This window comes from Sesamum indicum, linkage group LG10 (assembly GCF_026168435.1).
Source record: "Sesamum indicum cultivar Baizhima isolate 11 linkage group LG10, ASM2616843v1, whole genome shotgun sequence".
Taxonomy (NCBI): domain Eukaryota; kingdom Viridiplantae; phylum Streptophyta; class Magnoliopsida; order Lamiales; family Pedaliaceae; genus Sesamum; species Sesamum indicum.
The window spans coordinates 3,328,119-3,352,778 of NC_142666.1; the positions used below are offsets into that span (position 1 = coordinate 3,328,119).

The 24,660-nt window shown below is 28.3% G+C and overlaps 1 protein-coding gene across 1 annotated transcript; it reads left to right on the top strand.

Annotated features, from left to right (window-relative positions):
• The first annotated feature begins 10,068 nt into the window (after nucleotides 1-10,068).
• LOC105172467 (hydrophobic protein RCI2A) lies at nucleotides 10,069-13,657 on the top strand. The gene is made up of 3 exons (XM_011093909.3): nucleotides 10,069-10,305; nucleotides 10,546-10,653; nucleotides 13,406-13,657. Exons 1-2 carry the CDS (start codon nucleotides 10,216-10,218, stop codon nucleotides 10,627-10,629), a joined length of 174 nt encoding a protein of 57 aa, XP_011092211.1. The 5' UTR covers nucleotides 10,069-10,215; the 3' UTR covers nucleotides 10,630-10,653; nucleotides 13,406-13,657.
• The last annotated feature ends 11,003 nt before the right edge of the window (nucleotides 13,658-24,660 follow it).

Below are 24,660 nucleotides of genomic sequence, written 5' to 3' on the forward strand. Positions count from 1 at the left end.
CAGACAATATTATTTTCACTAAAATCATTGAAACATTGTCTAATTTAATCACTGCAATCCTAGTATCCTATCTATAGATTTAAATCAAGTTTCTCTTACATCAACTGTTATATAATACACCCACACAAAACAACGAGCTCTACATTGTATAACTCATCTACACGTAAAAAATTAAATCAAATCTCTATTGTTGCTCTATTGTGCCCAAATAAAAAGTGAATTGTATGTTTTCAATGAAGTTCGAACTCATGGAATATTCGGACAGAAAACCAGTGACTTTATCATTAACAACTGCACTAGCTATCGGATTAATTATTTTAATATTATTAAAAAAATTATAAAAATATAATTTATATAAAATATATAATAAATTTATAATAAATCGTGAATGTGATCCATGATTCGAATTAAAAAATATTTTTTTTAAAAAAAATATTATGGATCACATCCACAACTCATTATAAATTTATTATATATTTTATATAAATCATATTTTTGTAATAATATTAAAATAATTAACCCACTTGCTACCTACATCAATTTTATTACATAGTGTTGGTTAAATCATAACTAGAAACTTGTCCAACCCTAAATCATTATTACAACAACCAAACCCATGAGATTTTTAATTTACTTCATAATTATGTACTATATATAGAAAGTTAAAAATCCCTTAAACAATGATTAGTTGTTAAATGCAACAATTATTAGCAAGTTTAACCACACATAAATATTAATTACTCAGCTTATTTACTAATTAACTCACCAGTGCACTCTAGTTTAGTCTCGAAAACTGAGGCCCATGATGGAAAATTTTAGCTCGGACCCGACTCGGCCAAACTTGAACCAATCATATAATATGTGCAATACACGTGATGTGAGATTGATGTATAGTTGGAAAAAAAATGAGCAATCACATAACAAGTGTGATACACTTGTTCTGCGATGAGTTTGATTCGACCAGATTTGATCCGGGTAAGAATTTTCTGTCCCATGACTATTAGTTTATGGGTTCAAATCCTACCAAAGTGTGAGTTGTTATTCTAATTTAATAGTAGTTGTTGATTAGTTATAAATATTTGATATTGAAAATTAATATAATAACTATTATAATTATTATTAATTAAAATTATGATATAATTGTAATCAATTTATTAAAACAAACATATAATTATTATTGGGGTTGACTTTAAGAAGAGCTTTATTTATTTATTTATTTTTAATTAATCCCTTGTATCATTTGCATTATGTTAAGGTTGATGAGGGCTTTAACCCATCAATTACCAAAAGCTTTGTCGTTGAATTGCAAAGTTTGTCCCCCTCCCTGGAATAATTACAGACATGCTTTTTGCTTTCAGTGGAATATGATCCATGGGCTTTCTTTTCAATCTTTGTATATATGTGGATGATATTTATAATTTTTTAAATAATTATAAAATATTTATAATTATGATAAATTTTAAAAAATTTATTAAAATTTACCCTTATAGTTATTTCATTTATTTGTTTGAGGCGATATTATATTTTTAGTTCGGCAGGATACAAAGTTCACCACTTTTAATTTTATGTTTTACGGGATTTTCAGAATGGGTTCTGAAATTAGAAAAACTCGACATATTTATTCTTATATTTTACAAAATTTTTAAATGGTCCTAAAATTTGAAAAAGCCAACACATTTAGTCCCATAAATACTATAAAACAGAGGATTAAATATGTCAATTTTTTTTTAATTTTAGGATTAATTTAAAATTCTCAAAAAATGAAGGACTAAATGTATCAAATTTTTCTAATTTTAAAATAATTGACTCAAAATCGAGATTCTATTTTATTTTAGTCAACTTTTATTAATTTATTTACTTTTTGTGGAGAGTGGAGAGTTTGTGATTCTAATCATTGGGTCTTGTCGACCAGTGCAACGCTGAGATAGTTGTCGATTGTTTATTGGAGTAGGCTTGAAATTTTGCCAAAAGGTCTGAGGATAAGATTGTGATATTGCTGTAGGGAAAAAGGGTGAAATGACCAATCACGTTTCAATATAATGGCTAAAATTAAAATTTTATGAATAAATTTAAGTTCTGAATTTAAATTCCATGGGAAGTATGAATATTTATTCTAATTTATTGTAATTGATTTTATTATTTTTAATTATATAAACATATTAATTAAAATTGATATATTGTTCAATTTATTAAAATACAGATGTAATTTTCTAATTTCAAAAAAATACTTAGTATCTTATTTCTACATACGAAGTTCGATTTAGATCCGTTTGTATTCTTTTCTTTATACATGATAAATCAAACTGACGCTTTTTAAAGTTACGTTTAATTGTACGAACACCGTCGTTTTTTGCAAAGTTACAAGTATAACTCCTGAGACGTGTTGATGTAATTTATCTTGATGGTTAAGTTTTTGCCTCTAAGGGGTTGTCAAGGTAAAATTTGACTAATTGAGAGATTTATTTGTTAGACGAAGCAAACCTCAAGGGTGTCGGATGTAATTTCTTAAATTACAGGGGGTTTATGTGTAATTACACCAAACTTCAATAGAGAAAAGTGTAATAATCGCATTTCTAATGGTTGGGAGTATTTGTTTAATTAAACTTAATATTAGGGGTATCAATGCAATTTAATTATCCTTTATATTATAGTTGTGATATTTCAATTCCTTTCGTGATGGTTTTATTAAATTTGAATTGCGGTTATGATATTTTGAACTCTTCATGATTTTTTCCAAGATGAAAATTGAATAAATATTATTTATGGTATTTGATGAAATAAAATTTTGAAATATATTATTAAATAATAGTCCAAATAATTATAATATTCGCCATAATTATAATAAAAATTCATATTTCTTTAGGTGATATTTAACTAAAAGTCCACACTTATAAAAGGGAAAATAACAGAAATTTTATTTAAATATTTTAGTCTATCATGAATTAAGTACAGGAAAAATTAAAAAAAAAAATTGAGTGAAATAAAATAGTTTGTAGAATTAAAGAAAAAGAAAGAGTGGATCCAACACCTGGATCCGGCCCAAGTGTGAGTATTCGGGCCGAATGTATATGTTGTAAGTTTATGGGTATTATGCATGTTGAGCTAGCAGTTTGTCATTAAGAGGCAGTTTAATTAAATTTATTTATTTTTTTAAAAAATATATATTATAAACTCATACATCCCATAAAAAAATAGTTTAAGATTAATAATTTTTTTTTAGATTTATAAAATTATTTGTTCGTTTTTCTCGAACTATACTAACCAAGAAAAGCTTGTCAGATTTTTACAACAGCTTAAAATAAAGGCATAACTTATTGTTAAAAAAATTGACGAGAGGTTTTTTTCCGCTCAAACTTCTACTTTTTAATTATTTAAATTAAGCTTTTTTTGAGATAGAAGCTATCACCAACTTTCTACCGATTTATAAACTATTATATTATTTTTTTAAAATACTTTAACTTTTTTTTCATTCTTCACTTTTTCTTTTCAAATATTCTCAATTTTTACTGGAGAGAGCTCGTGATTCAAGTACACCTCACGAACAAAAAACTTTACGTCTTTTACTAATCTTTTCTCCAATTCCACCAAAAGTCCCCTTCATAAAATGGTAAAGAGGGTATTTCTGCTACTTTGTATATTTAATGGGGTGCGGATCAATGATGTCTTAAACTAGTGGTTAAAGTTAAGGCTGACGTCCCATAAATGAATTTGAGGTCATGAGTTCGAGTTTCATCGAACGTGTGTGTATGTTTTGATTGAGTTGTCACTATAAAGTTGTTCACTAGGTATAATTAGTGATACGAAAATTATATATAAAGTTGTCACTATGAACAATTAGTGATACATATATAATGATAATATAGTAACATTATATAATATTGCCACTAATGTTTGTGTTCTCACAATGAATACGTTATTACTTAATTGCAGTGATAACTTAATGCATGATTCTTTGTAACTAGTAATTATATTGTGATAATACCATAATTATTATTGCTTAATATTTTATCACATAATAATTTAGTTGTAGTGAATATAAATTTATCAATTTCGACACCAAAGAGAGGGTTGAAGATTATGAGATAGTGTTAAAATTTGAAGTATGGGGAACAGAATATATTCATGACAATAAATTAGCAAAGGAAAAACTAGGCTTTATTCGTCTAAAAACTCTAGTACTTTATTCATCTAAACTCTCAAGTACTAAAGTTACATAAATGTGAGACTATATATTGAACTCTAGTTGACAACAGATTCAACAAAAATTAAATACTGGAATACTAATAAAAAATAAATACTGAGAACAAAAAGATAAATACGATCAGAACTTGATGAATACAAGCAGAACTTTCAACAGATAGCTCGAGCTAAGTCTGATAAATTACAAACTTTTTTGCATCTTTAATGAAAGGTGCAGATGGCTTCAGAGTGGGGTTGGACAGAAAGACGTGTGTATACGGAGCTATTGGTGCAATCATTTGCTTTTATTGGAATACAATCTGATGCTTTGTCCATATTCTTTTCTACATTTTTCTTGATTTTAGGACAAATTTTCTTATCCGAGAAATTATTTTAAAAATGCAGAAAAAATAAAAAATTAAAAACTTGAGGTGTTTTGAAAAGGTTTAAAAACTTAATTGGCATCGTGGTGAGTAACCGCGGTGCCGCAATTTATATTTTGAAAAAAAAAACTTATGTCATCGCGGCGACACATTTTGTAAAAAAAAAAGCATATTAAAAAAAATATAATAAATAAAGTAATTTATTTTATATTTAAAAAATAAATTACTTTATTTATTATTAATTTATATAAGATAATAATTTATGCATTTATAAGATCACAAGAATTACTTGTATTGTTTTCTAAATTCTGAATTTGGCCTCGGGTTTCAATTAAAAGATTCCAATACTGTCCCAAACTTATCAGTATAGTTCATTGTATTTTTAAAAATTATATAAAAAAATATACATTATTACATTTGTATATTTCATTGTACTTTTCAAAATATAATAATAAATAAAGTAATTTATTTTATATTTTAAAAATAAATTATTTTATTTTAAAAAATACAAAGGGATAAATTTATATTTTAAATATAATAAAGTAATTTATTTTATTTAAAAAATAAATTATTTTAAATATAAAATAAATTACTTCATGAATTGTTGTATTTTAAAAAATAAATGAAAGTAAATTGCTAATTTTTTTTATAAGATAATAATTTATACATTTATAGTATCACAAGAATTACTTGTATTTTTTTTTTAATTTTGAATCTGGCCTCGGGTTTCAATCGAATGGTTCCAACACTATCGCAAACTTATCAATATGGTTCATTGTATTTTTTTATAATATAGGAGCCACCGCAGTGGCTCATTATAAAATATTTTATTTTTTACAAAATGTGTCACCGCGGTTAGTCACCACGGTGCCATTTAATTTTTTAAACCTTTTCAAAACACGTTAAATCTTTAATTTTTTATTTTTTTTTGCATTTTTAAAATAATTTCTCTTTCTTATCACCCTATCTCTTTGTTGCTCTATCTGTTTTGCTGCATTTTTATTACCAATTACTCTCTAGTCCACTCGAACATGGTTAAGATTGGCTTCGCTCTTGCTTCTAATATGCTGCTGTTAAAACTTTTACAAAGGTTATTCAACAAAATATCACATTTTGAATAACATTTAAAATGTGATATTGATCATTGAGAACGTGGTTTGTTACTTAACCATTCTAAACACTTCACATCCAACTCTTCGTTTCTTGCATTGCTCTATCAAACTTTGTATTTGTAGTTGCTTTGGTTGCAGTCCAAAATACTCTCTTAAAGGCTAATTCTATAAATCCAACTGTCTTTATTTTTTCGTTTTATGGTCTAACACAAAGCTTATTGTCCGCACCTGAAAACACATTTTGAAATACTAGCACTAGTCATTTTTGTTTGTCTAATATAAAGGTGTAGACATCATATCTTTCAATGCACAGGTCTTCTTTCAGATTCATTAAAACCACTCTTATGATTGTTGGATTCTGCACCCATCGTTGTATGGGCTAATGTAATTAATTATTTAGATCAATTAAAATTACTATCAGCAAGATTCCACCATATGAACCCTTCAAGTGGCATCAATTAACTACTATTATAGGTTTACATTCATTGAGAAATAATAACATCAAATATACACTTTAATAATCACAAACTATTAAAAAATTCGAAAAGCATATCCCCAACATCTGACATTGCATCCAAAATTTAAAAAATTAAAAAGTACCCCCAGAAGCATTACAACAACACAACACAAAGCACAAGACTTCAATAATAATAATAATAATAATAAAAAAAAAAAACTAGCAAGTCTATCGTGGTCCATTTTGCCATCAATCAAATACTTTGGCTGTAGCATTTTTCTCTCGATACAATGCCACAACACTTTGGTCTTTTTGTTCAAAGCAAAATCGAATAATAAAACTGATTAATTTAGGCAGAACGAATATAGGGCCAGAGGTTCAAAAGTGGCAATCGATCGAGGGGAGAAGAGACAGTAATTATTTTCTCCGCGATAAAAAATAAATAGCATTTTACATCACCTTGTTGTGCCTCTCAAGTGCAATTTTGGTTTGACTTAACGTCACATGTCAGTCACGTGAAACTTTCATTAGAAATCTAAGGTGGTGCATACCGTGCAAAATATCCCATTAATATGGTATCAGAATTACTGAAGTAGAAAAGTTTGATACCACGGCAACAAAGTGGTCTAAATTATGGTACCAAATATGCAATTTTCTCTTAATTTATATGTATGTTTGACACAAAAGCGTGGACGAAGATGGATAATAATAAATGGTCATGTGACTTAAATTGAATTCTCTGTTATACATTAAATTAATTGTATAATGATGAATAAGATTGGGGTCTCACAATAAAAAATAGACTAAAAATGCAATTTTAATCTTGTAATTTAGGGGGATGATATTTTTTGTTCTACACGAATTAATTGTAATTTAGCCTTGTAAATTCTGGCTATTTCATTGCAATATGATTTGCACATGACCTAATTAAATTATAATTTTAATCTTGTAACTTAAAGGGTGTTGGCAGTTTTAGTCCTGTAACCAAGCGGGATTGTCATTTTTGGTTTTAAACGAATTAATTTACAGGACTAAAAGTAAAATTTAATTGAGTCATGTACAAGTCACATAGAATTTTTCAGTCAAACTAGCAAAAAATAATTAATTGCCAAAATTATAAAGATATAGATCTATATTACGAAAATCAACTTGTATAGAATTAAACGTTTGCCACCACAAAATAACAATGGCAAATATTGTTTTGGCCATCACTAAAAGCATTATGTTGATTGATCGTGATTAAAATTTAAATTTTTGTAATAATTTTCTATGACAATGGTAGATATTCTTTATCGTAATTTTTGTATTATAATCATGTATGATGTAGGGAATAATCTATTTTTTAATTTTCTTAATATGAATTTGGCCAACCTCAACCAAACTAAAATTTTTCTACGAGCAAAATAAAGTACAAATATGGTAATTTATTTACTGGGTTAATATTTGAGTGTTTGGGAAAACAATTTGACATGTACCAAACGATTTAAAATATTTTTGCACCCGGAAGGAAAATTCTTATCTGCTGTTATTTCTTGAGCAATTAGTTAACTATTGCGTGGTGAAGAGTTCTGTGGATAATATAGTTATTTTTTGTAATTATTTTTTTTAGTGCGAAATATTTTACAATATTATACTGCTAAGTGTATCTGTTGAAATATTGTTATTAATCTATTATTGATTATATATTGTTAAAATTTTGTTAAAATTGAGGCTTAATTTCCACTAATCCCTCCCCTGGCCGGACCCATGAGGTCACGGGTATCTAATCGAGATTTGGCCTGGAAACCCTTGACTTTTTCGCTTTGTGAATGCTATGCTAAGTGCATTGAAAATGTTCCTTCATGGATGATGTTAGTTTTTGTGATTTTGCTTTGGTGGCGGGTTAATCTTTGTGGTTGCATGTATTTGAGATTTGTTGAGCCTAAGTGGCTGGAAGTGCCTAAATGGCTAGTTCAGGCTATGTGGCTGTTGGATTTAGCCTCGGCGCCTACGGGTTTACAGCGTTGATATCTGCTTGGTGGAAAAATGCCTTAGTGTTATTTGCTGTGTGCAAATATTATATATGCTTTGTGTTAATTGATGTGTAATACGTTGTGCTTAGTGCTTGCGATATTATCTTTCGAATCTTTGTGCTATCATTTTTAGTTTGCAAGTATAAATGGCCATGATGTATGCCAGATCAGTCCTTGGATTGGATTCCCTTTTGGGTCTTGGTCCAAGGAGGAATTGTTGGGAATTGGCCCAGGACCAATTTTTTATTGGTAGGCCCATGAAGCGCACCCGCCACCTGGATGGCCCAAGTATTAAATTTCTCTTTAACTTCATGTAATACTTATTCTCTCATCAATAGCTTTCCTATTCGATTTCAATCTACAATCAATTATACAATCACAATATCATTCATCTAACATCCGTGTAACACAATCATAATTGAACACATAATAGCAATTTCACAAATATAAAGATAATCCTAATAACAGTCAACATCCACGATCAAATATATAAACAATCCATGTATTATATCTATATAAGTATATATATAAATCCAATATTCAACATATTATATTCATATAAATATATATATATATATATATATAAACCCAACAATCAACATATTATATTTCATAATTTATATATAAACCAATTAGCTATACTTACCTCAAATTTCAAAACAATTCAGTTAACTCGAAAAGCTGCTCAGGCCTCCAGTTTATCGTCACGTCCTACAGTAAATCATAATATATATATTCAATACCTTGTAAATATCGTAAATCCTAAATAAGATATTATATAGTATTCGCATATTTTTCACCAATTTTTTTCTATTATATTGATATCGAAATTCAACCCTCCATTTCATTTTCTTTTAAATAACCCAATTTTGTACGCTTCTCAGGTATATATTTAATTTATCGACTAACTCATACGGATTCATTTTATCAAACCCCTAATATCTTTATAACTTTCGTTTTTAATAATATTTCTAACTTAAATTATTATAAAAATTAATATCATATTTCCTTAAATATTATTTTCTAATATTTTTATTAATTTCTATGCATTCATTGCTACCATATAATAGAAGTTTTGATTTGTGTAATATATATGTATATATATTAAGTTGGGTGAGGCGATGGCATGCAAGCCACTTGCCAATTTAACCCTTATATATTATTTTATTTATTGAATTATTTTTTATATTTATAATTATATTTTTTTAATTAATATAATTTACTTAAAATATTATAATAAGCTCCAATTTACTCCATTCAAATTTGAACTTATAATTTATTATAATAAAAATTTAATTTTTCTTAATAATTATCAACCAGTCTCTAAATTATTTATAAAATCCTATAGACGTCACAGGTTGGGATAGCAAAAATTGTACTTAATGGTGGAAAGCCAGTATTTATACATGTTAATTTAATTGTACGATTCCACATATACCTTTGATATAAAACATTATTTATGATGGACAGTGGATCGTACATATCAGTATAAGACATTAATAGAAGTAGTCCCAGTAGACAAAGGCGAAGATCCTATCACACTACGTAAGGTCTCGTTGAATACTTTGGGTATTTAGAAATTTATACTTATAATTTATTTTTCTCTCTAACATTGTCTATATTTTTAATAAATCTCCATAATTTATTTTTTCTTTCTCAACATATCTTATATTTTAATCTGATGCAGTTTTAATAATTTCTATTCATCTTACGCAATATATTTTTTTTTACATATTCGTGAGAGTCGCGTGCAATAATAACTAGTTCTACCAAATGCTAAGCAAAGCAAACGCAAGCGCAGTAGAGCATCCGCTGTGGACTTTCATAACGTACAAACACTGATCGAATCATCACTAACCACGTGTCCCCCCTTTCCCTATAAAAGAGTAGTAAGCCCCCCTACCATGCGCACTGCGGTTCCAAAACCTGCCTACCTTCCTTCCTCCTCTTATTTCCATCATTTCATTTTCATCACCAAAAAAAAAAAAAAATCAAATAAAATAAAAATTATATATATATTCCTCCGAATTTCAATTTCTCCTGAAAATTCAAAAAAATAAAAAGGGAAGAAAATGGCAGATGATTCAACAGCGACCTTCATCGACATTGTCGTCGCGATTTTTGTGCCTCCTCTCGGTGTTTTCCTCAAGTTCGCCTGCGGGGTAATTTCTTTCCTTTTTTTTTTTAAAATAAATTTTATTCTAATTATTTCTCTTTTCATGTTTCTTTCTAATTTCTGGAAATGTGAGGGGTTTAATTTCCTGTTTTTCTAATTTTTTTGGAAAATAAAGGGTTAACTGTTGGTGCATGCAGAAATCTGTTTCAATTTTTGTTTTTCTTTTTTTATTTTGTGTTTTCGGTTTTGATGATTGATATTAGCGTTGTTGAATATTGTGGTACAGATTGAGTTCTGGATTTGCTTGTTGTTGACGTTCTTCGCTTACATCCCTGGAATTGTGTATGCTGTTTATGCCATCACCAAGTAGATATTCCTCTTTTTTTTATTTATGGTAAATTCTTTCATTTCTTTTTTTAGATTAATGACAGTTTTACTCATATTCTTCATTGTTACTTTGCCAGTGTGTGTGTGTTTGTGTGTGAATTATAATTAATTTGAGACTCAAAATAGTATGGATAGAATGGTTTGTTGATAATTAATGGCTCATTTTAAGCATATCCCTTTTGAGAAATAGTCATGAATTTTTGGTGAATCTTTAAATTTGAATTAGTTGTTATTTATAATTGTGATTATTAAATAGGGCAATTTACCCAAAGTGATACTGCAAATGAGCAGATTACCACTATGTTATAAAAAGATAGCAATTGATTCGTTTGCAATATCAAAGGGTTGCTTGCTTTTTTTCCTTAAATATACTACTGGTTCTAAAGTGGTTTTTAGTGCATTCTTTAAGAAAACTTCACCTCAGAGATTGGCTTTTGGACTTAGAGGGTGTCTGGCTAAATTTTTTAAAAATATTTTATAAGCTCCTACATCTTATAAAATATTTTATGAGCTTACAAGATATTATCTTATTTTTAAAAAAAAGATGTTAAGGCTTATAAAACGTGTAAACATCTTATAAGTTGTAAGAGTGTTGGTATAATAAGGTTTTTAATTGGTAAAATGATTATAATAGACATGATACTGTTAGAATCAAATAAGTTGTTATTTTTCCACATGTTTTGTTTAAAATATTTTTAAGATACTTTTATAAATAGTACACATTAGTTTAATTTTAAACAAAAATTTAATAGATAATCTTTTTAAAATAATAAAAAAATAATGGAATTATTACCTAAATTTTTGAATAAAAATAATATATATGTACATTCATGCTAGTCGAATATTAATATATGCATATAATTGATATTTCTTTGCTAATACAATGATTATTTCTGGTTATATAATTTATAATGTCTTGAATTTATATTTTTCAGTAAATATAATATTAAATACCAATTTTATTTGTATTTAACTATAATAATTTATTATTAAATAATAAATTATTTTTTTTAATATTAAAAAAATTAAATAGAGAAAAAGTTTTTAAATCCTAGAGAGAGTGTATGTGTATGAGAGAGAGAGTGAGGAGAGTGTGTGAGAGAAAGAGAGCGCGTTACTGGTACTATGGGGATATTTTTGCCTTGTAACATATTAAATTTATATAGCTGATAAGATCTTATAAAAAAAGTTAGGAAAGTTTATTTGAGATTTTATAAGCTCTTTAAAAAAAATTAACCAAACAAATATTAGAGTTTATAAACTCTCAAACATCTTATAAGATGTTTTGAGAAACTTATAAGTTTAGCCAAACACCCTCTCAAACTTTTGATTAATGAATGCTCTTATTTGCTGCTAATAAGATTTTAATCTTCCCAAAACATTTATTTTATTATGAGTGAAGTTTTTCTTATAAGTTTTTGATTAATGAATGCTCTTATAAGTTTTTCTTCTTAAACTTGTTTTCTTTTAAATTTTGGACAAATGATGGACACAAATTATAGATGTAATATATATATATATATACTAGCCGTGATGACACGTCCACCTTATATGCATATAATAAATAATTGTTATGCTTTAAAATATATTATAAATAAAAATAAAATATATAAATCAATACATCATATATAAATAAATAAATAAATAATAAATTAATTTAACAATATTATCGATATAAAAATATTTGGTAGCATTGTTTTATAAACTGACGTTTGTGAGTGAGATTTTCATATTAGTATAGATAGATAGGATACATATATAGATTAAAAGAAAATTTTGAGTAGAGGTGGTTGAAAATATATAAATATTTAAACAAATTTAAAATGTAGAACTTAAAAGTTTAGTAGTTTGGAATAAAAGTTTGTTATATATTATGGCTGAAAGACAATTTTTTAAAATTATTGGAAGAAAATTAAAAAAGAAAAAAATAAATGTAAAATTAAAGTGGCCTTCGCCACGTGTTGAGCACCCATGTGGACATCATCGATTGAGCCAAAAAGTACACAATACACTCACATTTATGGAATTTAAACTCACAACCTCATGATTATGGTGTGAGATCTCCATGGCATTATTTGAACGAGGTTTCATTGATAATGGATGATTTCTTAAGGTTATAAAAAAAACCTAGGTACTATTTGCAGCTAAGATGCGAAAAGACACATCTCCCATTTTTCATTTTTTATATAAATATAATTAAGGATAAATTATATCGACACATTTCAATGTTAGGTTTAATTGCATAAATATTTAATTTTTTTGGTAAAATTATACGTACATATATGAAGTTGTAATTATAAACTCACCATTGGAGTTAATTTAAATTATATTGACATCCTTTCAAGTTGTTTATTTGTTGGTTAGATACATCTATAATTCTATATTAAAAAATATATTCAAAGAAAATAAAATAAATAAACAACTAGTATAAAATTTTGAATTCAAAATTTTAATTTATTATGAGACCTGAATTTTACCATTCTGAACAAAGTTTTATTAAAAAAAGATATGTATATTCTAGCAATTAAAACACACTCGACGCATATGCATATTCTGAATTTTGTTATATTATTTAGTAAGGGAGTTATCTCTAAATTTGCCTAAGTTTAAATTTATTGATAAAGTTAATTGGATAAAATGGGTTAATTTATGATAAATTTGAACACACTTGAGGGTATTTTATTTTATGTATATTTTTGTCAACTAAAGTAGTTGTTTTAGGAATATCCCCTTAATTTTATTTTATTTTTCCCTTTTAGGTGAAGATGCAGGGAGGGTAGTAAAGTCTTTGCACATTTGGTGGTAGAAATGGTATGGTAGCCTAGTCCTTTTTGTAATTCTCCTTAGTGGGAGATTTTAGATTTTTTGTTTTGCTTTTGGCAATTAATGTTTTTTTCTCAGCAACTGAGTTTATATGTTTGGGTAATGGAGTGATCTATTTGGTAGACGAAAACAAATGTCCAAGGTATTAGGTGTAATTTTTCAGGCCATAGTGGATTTATGCATAATTATACTAAAACTCAGGGGAGAGTGGTGTTATGATACAACTCAAGTATTTTTTTTAGGAATAGTTACATCTACATCTCCTGACTACTACTCTTGCATACATAGACTTATTAAAAATATCAACATTATTTGTGCAAATCATCCATGTTCTTTGAAAAATTACGTCAATAATATTACACAATATTTTTTAATTATCATTATAGTTATAATGGTAATTTAATTTTAAATATTATTTATAATAAATAATATAATGTATTTAAATTAAACAATAATTTAGATTAGCTAATAATCATATAGTAGTTATAATTGATCAATATAGGCACAGCTTCATCAATGTCGTGAGCCGTTGAATGCTTATACAGTGAAAATCCCTCTTGTTTGAAATGGATATTGTAAATGATGTAATAATTAACATTAATGTATAAGAATAGTTTGGTTAGAAAAATATTATATTATCTTAAGTCAGTAATAAGTTAATAAAAAGTAAATATAGATTTTTATTCAATTTTTTTACAAATATGAGCAAATTTCATGATTTGTTGGGACGAAAACATACGTTTTCATTCAATTATTCTTCTTTTTTATTTTCTTTTTTGGGTTAGTTTTCACTCCAATCACCTTCATGAGCTATGATATGTTTTCAAAATCATTGATCGTTTATAAGAATACTTACAAATTACTCATCAACGCAATTCTTATAACAACAGAGGAAATCGAACTCATAACCATTTGATTGAGATCATCCATTCTTACCAACTGAGTTAACAAAGTTCAATGTGGATTGCGTATATAATTAAGTTCAACTAAATGCACAACTTTGAGAGTGATTGAGAGTGATCTGTCCTTATCGACTGAGCCAACAAAATTTCAATATAGGTTATGTATTTAAGTAAGTCAAACTAAATCATAGGTCTATAGTTTCTGATAGGTACCATTTTTATTTCTTATTAATCAATAAAATATTATTTCTTAATATTAATAAATAATATATTTTTAATAAAATTGTGCAATAAAGAAGGATACTACTACAAGCATGTTTTTTAATTTTTTTTCTTTAAACTATATAAATATAGTATTTTCTAAATAAGTATATATTCATGTGGCTTCAAGAAAAAGCACGACACATCTTTAATTTTTTGCAACTAGTAAATTATTGCTTTTTAGGGTAGTAAATTCTGTAAAATCAACTCGAACAGAATCAAACAGGGATTTTCATAAATAAAAAAGAGATAATACACTACTTTCTCTTGAAATTTGGTGTCATTACACATAAATCACACGTAGTTTACACTTATTATTCTTGATATTTGTTTGTATCCAACAAATAAATTCATCTATTAGTAAAATTCACGAAATTTATTGACATCAACAAAAATGTTTAATGAAAATCTATATATATTTTCAACTGATTTATTGCACTTCTAATAAATTTTTTCTAACCCAACTACGCTTACAAAGGTGAAAACGTAATTCCTCACATACATTAGCGTATAAAAATGTATAAAGCTAGTTTAGTTAAAAAAAAAAAAATTAATTTGAGTTGCGATAATTTTGTTATTTATCATTCAGATCTTTTATGTTGGCGTTAGCAGATTTTGTGAATTTTAATAATGGAGGGATCTATTTATTGGACGAAAAATATATGTTAGAGGCACTAAGTGTAATTTTCTAAATCACAAAAAAAATACGTGTAATTACACCAAATCTGACGTGTGATTGTCTTAATAAAAAATCTAGTGCAACTATTTATTAAAAGCCTTCATCATAACTATATTTGACATCACTACGACACACATAATTTGCTAAAACCCAGTAGACAAGACGTGATGGCAGTTCAAAATTCTATTACACGAAATAATATCTCATTATATTGAACCCGAATTAATTATTTTTAACCCGATCGATATTTGACCCATTAATTTAAATCCATATTGATCCTAATCCAATATCAGCCCAATCAATTTGGATCCGACCCGACCCACCTATTTGCCACCTAAAGGTAATAATCACAGTTGCATCCTTTTCAGTGGGAGTAACTGAATTCTGCTCCTAATCAGCCCATTCCACTCTACTTGGGCTTTATCCCCTGTCTGTCTTCGAAACTCAAGTTTTACAAAGGTAAATTACATTAGCACCCCTAAAAATTAGAATAAAATTGTAAATATTTTTTATATTTTTTAAAATTACAGCTACATTTCTCGAGGCTATAATTGGAATTACAATTATACTCTATTCAAATGCAAAACTTATACGAACACCACTTGAAAAATATTACACTAACACCCTTTAGGGGTATAGTTATAATTTTGTAAAACACATGAGGATGTTTATGTAATTTAGCATAACTTTAGGGGTGTTAATGTAATTTCTCGTCTTAAAAATTCAAAATTTCAGATGTTTTTATTAGAAAATGGGTCAGAAAGATAATCCATTCACCCATTTGAATTGAGAACAAACTCAAGGATATATGGACACGTATTTGGACTAGGTGTGTGCAACTCTCGATATTTATCGAATATAGAATCAAAAATTTAATTTTTACTGAAAATCAATTGAATGAAAATTTGATTTTTATTGAATGCCGGATCAAAAATTATGTTCGATATTTTGTTGTTTTTTCTTTTTAAATTTCGGTATTCGATTTTGTTTCTATTTTTTCGTACTGATTAATCCAATATCAAACTTAGAAAAATATATATTATATTATAAATATAATATACATAAATATGAAATATCTATATTTTAGCAAAAATTAATGACTTATGGTTAATAAATACTTAACTTACTATAATTACTGTAAATAATTTATACCTAACAAATTATAATTTTTTTTTATTAATTTGGTATAAATAAAATCAAATCAAAATAAATTTAGTTTTTACTTAATTGAACCAGTCGATATTCGATACATCATTTTGATTTACTGAGATTTCAATGAACCAAAACTTTTGGTTCAATTAGTGAAAATGAACACCCCTCGAGGCAACTCAGAGGACGTGAGTCAGGCCTGTTTGAACGTCCAGTGGTCAAACTCTTGGCTTTTTCAATATAGTTTCTTTGATCTGTTACTTGATTTTTTTTACCTCGCAACTTTCAATTTTCACAATCTACAATTAGGAAAATTAAATTTTTATTTAGTTCTTTATATTTATTTAAGTTTTATTTTTTTCTCGCTTTTATTACAACTTTTTTAATATTTTCTATTTTAAAATTATGTTTTAATCTTAAAGTATATATGTTTCTCTTTTGTTTTTACACTTTATTCTAAGGGTCCTTCCTTAAAAGACTAGTATAAATTTCTTGTTTTTGAAATGGTTAGTATTTTTTTTTTTTTTTTGGGTAAATGTAAGTTTCATTAATAAAACAAGATCAAGAATGGTTGATTAATATTTTTTTGTCTTTTTAGGATATTAGACTTATGATCAATTTATCTCATTTTACATACCAAAAAAAATTGAAATATTAATGTTGGTTTAGGTTTAAACTACTCTTGGATCTCTATTTCCTAGCTTGTCCCAGTTGGGCCCAACAGCATTGAAGTCGAGAAGATCCGCATGTTTTTCAATAGGGTAGGCTCAGGTCAATCCGACTTGACTTAAAGCCCGACACAGGTAGATCTTTAGGACAACTAGTACCATCCCTAAAGCACCCCATCTCCATTGCAGTGGTTTTGTTAGGGGCGACTTCCGCATTACTGACATGTATTGCTGATTTTATATTTATTTCTTTTGAATTAAAAAATTGTACCATATTGCGATACCAACGGACCTCATAAGATATATTGATTTAATTGATGGTGATTGATTATGCACGACTCCCTGTCCTTAATTGCTTTCAATAGAGTAGGTTCAGGTCGACCGGACCTAACTCAAAGCCCAAAATAGGTAGATCTTTGGACGGTGGACGACTAGTGCTATCCCTGAAGCACCCCATCTCCGTTGCAGTGGTTTAGCTAAGGACAATTTCTATATTTTTTATCTGTATTGGTGATTTTAATTTATTTTTTACGAATTTAAAAATTATATCAAATTACGAAATCAGTAGATCTCGTTAGATATATTGACTTAATTGATGGTGATTGACTATGCATGACCCACTCTCCTTAATTGCTTGTGAACACGAAATTTGGTGCAAGTTGATGGTTTGATCAAGTAAAGTGGACGGCTAAAGATTTCACCACCCACTCTCCTTTCATCCCATGATCATGGAAGCACACACAGGATTCCCCACCCAAAGCATCTCCTAGCCATTGATGGAAGGGACAAATATTAAAAACTTTAGGTGAATTGGGCCCACTAATTATTTGATACTTACCTGTAGCCGTCAGATCAGAATGAAAGTAGTGGACTGGTAAAAACATTATTTTACATAGTCAAGGAGGGAGGTTATCTTGTTGACTAGATTCTCCTCTTTACTTCACTTTCTAAAGGGATGTTTGTAAATAAAAAATTATTTTTGTGATAAGAAAATTTAGAGAGAAATTTATAATTCTAATTGTAGTTAAATTTGGTGAAATTAATAGCTAGGAAGAAATTTATAATTTTTTATTTAAAATGATGGAATGGTCCAACGATGATATCTTATTCGTAGATCGCAAGCTCGAGTCTCAGGGTGGGAGTTGCAGCACAAACTTGATTTCCCTTTGTAAGGAAATAAAAAATAACTTAGGTGGTTTAAAAGTAAAAATTGCAAATCACAAACACTCATTCTGATTTATTTTCAACAAAAAGCTGATAAGTACTTAAAATAAGGGTCTGGGTAAATTACATTGAAACCAACTGAGGCTAGCTGCCAAAATATACAAATGCTCCCTTCCTGTTACTTATAAAATTATGAATACATCTTTTGATGTTATAATTGTAATTACAACGGCAAAAAGCTTACACCATAAAGACCCCAACCGCTACAGTATCTCCAATTTAAAGTATAACTACTACTTAAAAGGGTGACCGCAGTCAACACTAGAAGAAATAGTCTTTCGTCGATAACCATGATTAAAAGTAAAAAAACGTGGCAAGTATTAATTAACCATGGTTACACAATGGCTATTGTTTCCGTAAGTGAGACCATAACATTAGCTACAACTAAAAACTATAGCAAATATTTTAGCTATAGATAAAATCATGACAAATATTAATTTATTGTAATCAAAACTTCATATCGATTTTATTTGACCGTTATAAATAGTGTTAATTTACTAAAATTTTTAAGGCATAACAATTAAAGTTTAGAAAATAAATCATTGTTTTATAGTACAAATAAATTCATTTTTAAATAATTGGATCTCATAATCTACTCTATGAAAGTGACAACTTATTTCAGTAAACTATCTCGGGCCTTAGAATTTGGAAGCAAAATATTCGTGGAGAGTACTTACAAGTGATTATTCCCCATATGGATAACACAAGAAATCTATTGGATTCTACCTATACCTACCCTCTTAACTTAGATTATAACTATATGTGTGAAAGAATCATGAGTTTGCAGTAGATTTTAATTCCAAATGATGTATAATTATTATTTATTACTGGGGCAATTAGGGTTTAGTCTAAGCAAGTTGAGAAGAACTTGTTCTTGTGCTCTTCAAAAGTTGTATAATTAATTAATAATAAGTATTGATCATGCATGCTACTCAATATATATGCAAGTAGTCAATGTATAATCGCCTTGTTTTGACGCTGACCCGTTCCTATATATATATATAATTCTACTGTGGTTTGAGCAGATTAATTAATTGATGTTTTCATAATTAGTTTATAAGTTTTGGGTTACATGCATTTTTGGTCCCGTAACAGTGTAACTTAGACCATTCGATATTTTCGTCCATTAATTTTTTAGAATAGTATTTTGATCTTATATCTTTTTAATTTTGCTAATTTTTTTGTTGGAGTTCACCTCCACTGGCGAGAGTGTGGACTTCGGTAACAAAAAAAATAATGAAATAACGAAGATTTAAAGGATGTAGAGCTGAAATGCAATATTAAAAAAGTAAAGACAAAATCCTGGAAACTACGAGCTAATAAGACTGTAGCTTTAATTTTAAAAGGTCATGTGAGATGCACATGCATTTTTCCTGCGGTAATAGTGAAATTCGGGTGGAAGAAAGACTGAAATTGTGCAAATTAAAAAGATTGAAGACCAATATGTTACTCTAGAAAAGTTGAGGATGAAAACGCCAAATGACTTAAGTTACGGGATCAAAAATGTATTTAAGTCTTTTTATGTTGTTTGAATGTCTCACATATGAGGCAGAATAATTTTTAAGTCCCATAAAACTCAAAATCTCGTCTTTCTAGTCCCAAAAAAAATATGATTTTGGCATTTTTAACTTCCAAGATTACAACGCCTTTTAGTCACAAAACATTCAATGCACGTGACTTTTTTGGATTAAAAATACATGATTATGAGTTTTATGGGACAAAAAGCGATACTTGTCAAAGTTGTGGTACCAAAACAAACTCTGTCTTTATTTTATGAGACTAAAAAAGCATTTTGCCCCTCATATATGTAACATGAAATCTCAATATTTTTTTTAAGTGGTAATTACATGATTGGATTAATATCTCAATAAATTGAACACGATATTTATTTAATCAATACATCAATTAGTTCTCATACAGTAAGACAAATTACCATTCGAGAAACTTGAAACCATGACCTGAAACTAACTTTTAACCATACTAAACTAAGACGTCATGAATTAATATCAATAAATTTAATTAGCTCAAATCAAACAAAAAATCAGAACTTGGGAAATCAGCAATATAAAAATTAAGTGACGTTTTCTTTAAATATTTTCACTAATTATATATATGTATTAAATAGAAAAAATTATAATTTACATCCCACAACTTATCCTCTTTATAATATTGATCTCATTATTTTAGTACTCACCAAATTTAGTCACATAAGTCAGAACAATTTGTAATTTTAGTCTCAATCACAAATTTTATTAAGTATTTAAAGGAAGGTGCACGTGATGTGTGCATGCGCGCTCCGTTAAAGAAACTGACCATTGATCTAATGAAGGGAGCACATGATGTGCACGTGCTCCTTTAAATATTTCATGAGATTGTGGTTGGGACTACAATTATGAGAATAAGTTTGGTGAGTTCAAAAACAATGAGATCAAAATCACAAGAAGAATAGATTGTGGGTCGTAAATTGCAACTTTTCCATATTAAGTAACAAGAACTAATGAAGTTCCGAAGTTTGAAGTGACAATTATAAGGGAAAAATATTTTTTTAGTCCGTTAAGTATGTCGAATTTTAGTTTTAGTCCTATAAGTATGCCCATTTTTATTAACTCCACTAACTTGCAAAATTGATTATATTTAGTCCATTTGAGGGTTTTCTACTTTTTTTTTCTGGCCAAAATTTTAAATTTACCCGAAACTTGCCAACGTGTAAATTAGTTGGTCCAATTTCCGGCCAATTAACCACGTGTCATGCCACATGGAGAGTACATGGCTTGCATATGTGGCTTGTATGCTGACTGGGTAGACCATTCTCTCTACAAAACTTAATTTATTTAAAAAATCCAAGAAAAATTAAAAAAAAAAATTGATTAGGGAAGAAAGGAGCTTATTACCTTGTAATTTTGACAGGAATGGAACCTCCTTCTTGGATTTTGATTAGTCCAAGAAGTCTGAACCATTACTTTCTTTCGACAGCAATAAAAAAGTGGTTCTTCCATGGAAGAAGACATTGGAGTCGAAAGATAAGGGAGAGAAATGGATTTGTGCAAACTTGGAGAGAAGAAAATATATTTTGTTGGTTAGGAAAAGTGTTTTGGAGGGAAAAGTCACCTTTCTTCCCTCCAAGATGACCAATTTGTCTTCCACCTCATGATTTTAGCCACATAGGATTATAAATCAACAAAAACGCATCTAGGTATCCAGCCATATCACTTTTCAAGCGCAAATTGTAAATCCAATCTATCGGAGGACTAAATGTAATAAATTTTGCAAGTTACTGGAGTTAATAAAAAATGGGCATACTTATAGGACTAAAACTAAAATTGGACATACTTAACGAACTTAAAAAATTTTTTCCCCCAATTATTTTATAAAAATTATCATTAGCAAGAATTATTGACATAAAAAGTCGCGCACAAAATTATCACTCAAGACAATTAGAGAAAAATTGCAATTTCAGTATTTAAGTATGGAGTTGGCCATTTTAATTTAGTACGAACTTATTTTGACAATTTTATTCTAAATTTTAAAAAAAATTGTATATCGAGAACAAAAATGAACGAGATTTGTCTTCGTAATTAATTATTAGGTAAATATTTGCAATATAACTTAACAAAAGACAAGTGGTTTTTATGAGAATTTAATCATAGAAACTTCGAAATTAAGTAAACCCTAGCTGTTATCAACCAGTTAAAAAGGACACAAAGTGAAAGGACAAGGAAAGTGGATTAAACACTAATTAAATATATAGTGATAATTATAGTGACATAGAGATTATACCATGGTTAGGATTGAGATATATATATATATATATATAGCTTTTGATCTTATTCCATTGCAGATTTGCAGTAATCATGTGATATCCTGAAATCTAATATTCAATTGGCTATCAACCAAACCCCTTTTCCTCTGCATTCAGAAAGCAAAACAATTCAAAGTTTAATTAATTTAATAAACAAATTAAGAGAATGATCATTAAAAGATATATATCATGGAAGAAATCATCATGTTTTGGAGATATTAATTAATTTAGGTTAATTTTGATGGATCACACGTGCATGCAATTTTAATCTCCAAAAAATTTTATTTAGATCAGGTTTGATCGAACCCAATCATTCACATAATAAGTGTGATGCACTTGTCATATGATTGATCATTCTTCTGTACACAAATTTGTCAAATCCGATCAAGGCCACAATTTTCTGGTTAGATGTATGTCTTATAAACTTAGTTTATCGACCGCTTTTTAATTTCTTCTTCTTCTTCTTCTTCTTGCCGGCATGAAAATTATAATTTTATAATACTTTATAAATAATAAAAGTCATTTCACAACGAGAATTTTAAAAGACGTATAAATTTTTACGTCTTGCAATTATTTAAATTTTCATATTTTCCGCACACATTCACACCTATCAAAATGATTTTCGATGGAGGTCCAAAAATATACGTGCGTGGTACTGACATTAAGATCAATAACAACAACCCATATATACACAACAGATATTTCTCCTCTTACTATTAAAATTACATAACCGAACCTTCCGTAATCAAATAAATATACATAAGTAGTAACAATTTTTGACAAAAACAACAAACATCTCGTCAAAGAACATGATATTATTTCCTTGTCGTGTAGCGGTCCAAAACCAAAACGATTGATTCGCAGCTGTCCAAAACTTTTTAGAATGAATGCTTATAATTTCCTGAACAAACCTGTAAGAATGAATCTTGGAACAAAAAGAAAAGCAGAAAAGATCACTCAGCTACCCAAATAATGCATAGTGGAATCGAAAGGGGCTTTGGGTGGGGGTTTAGTTCCAAGACAGACAGCATAGGAAAAGGTTGTAAGAGAGAAAAAGTGTTGATAATTTAGATGGACATCATTCAATTCAGACATATATATATGTATATTACAGCTGTACTTAGTACAAAAAGAGCACAAGAATTAAGTATCTTTTCTTAATATAAAAAGGGTGTACATGTAGAGGTCAGTTCCCATGTAAATTCAAGTTCTCTGTATCTTATGTTAAATGAGGTAAAATAGGTTTGGGTTAAGTGGGGTTGTGACCAAAGTGAGAATCCCCTATTTCTACTAATATTAGCATCTCTCCCTCTCTCTCCCTCTCTCTCTCTCTGTGTGAAAATTCTTTGTCCCTCTCTCTCTCTCTCTCTTGTGAAAATTCTTTGTCCTTTGATTAATATTCTTGGGCATTATGGGAGGGCAATATGTGATGGGGTTTGCTTTCTGCGAATGGTACGAAAACTTGTTATCCAAACTAGCACCCACCCACCCATAGTACATATGGCCACTAGCTATACATCTCGCTGCAAAAAAAAAAAATTAAATTTTTGTTATGCTATAAATGACCACAGCTAAAAAATCGTGGTAAATTATCAACCATTGTTAAATAAATTCATTTAGCCATAGCCAAAATATTTGTCATGATTTTGATCATGGTTAATATTTTGGCCATACTTACAGAAACAACGACCAAAAACCATGGATGATTTGTATATGCCATGGTTTTCTTCTTTCGCACTACAAAAAAAACAGGAATTTGTAACGACTTTTTTGGAACGGCCATAAATACACGGCTTTTATTACATATTTGTAATGAATTGAATGTGATGACATCATGAAAGGACTGATAAAGTTTTACTTTTTTTGTAACGGCTAAAGCCGTTAAAGAATCCGTTACAATTTTTTTGTATCCGTAAAGCCTTTAGAAATTAGAGACGCCCAACCTTTCGCATTATGCCAGCCGTTACAAAATACACTACATATATTTGGTTGTTACTTATTTGCTATAATTTTTGTAACGATGTGTAATATTCATAACAGTCTTAAGAAAAAATTAAAAGCCGTTATAATTATCGTGGAAAATACTGCGAGAAAATGTACAATAAAAAAGTTTTACAAAAATCGCGTCATTAGGGACGGCTTTTTTTTATAGATGGTATTACAAAAGTCGTTTCAAAGGCGGACATGATAACGGCTACATTTTTTAACATCTAGTTTTCAACGGCCATATTACTCATTCCAAAAGACGTTAGAAAGGTTGTTACAAAATAGATTATATATAATTATGTTGCAAGTTGTTTTCATTTCATTTGTTGTAGCAATTCTTATTAACAACATACACTCTCAATATTCTAATTTTTGTGCATATACACTTGATCAGGTAGATTATAACTTAAGTTTTAGACCGTTAACTGTTGATCATCTCTTAAGTTGGTTGACCAGGTAACAACAACTAATTTAACCGTTTTGTATTTAATTAAATTAATTATAATTTACTTATTTTAATTTT

Coding starts and splice junctions, on each gene's coding strand:
- LOC105172467 (XM_011093909.3), top strand. CDS start 10,216: ATGGCAGATGATTCAACAGCGACCTTCATCGACATTGTCGTCGCGATT. Junction 10,306..10,545: donor TCCTCAAGTTCGCCTGCGGG/GTAATTTCTTTC, acceptor ATTGTGGTACAG/ATTGAGTTCTGGATTTGCTT.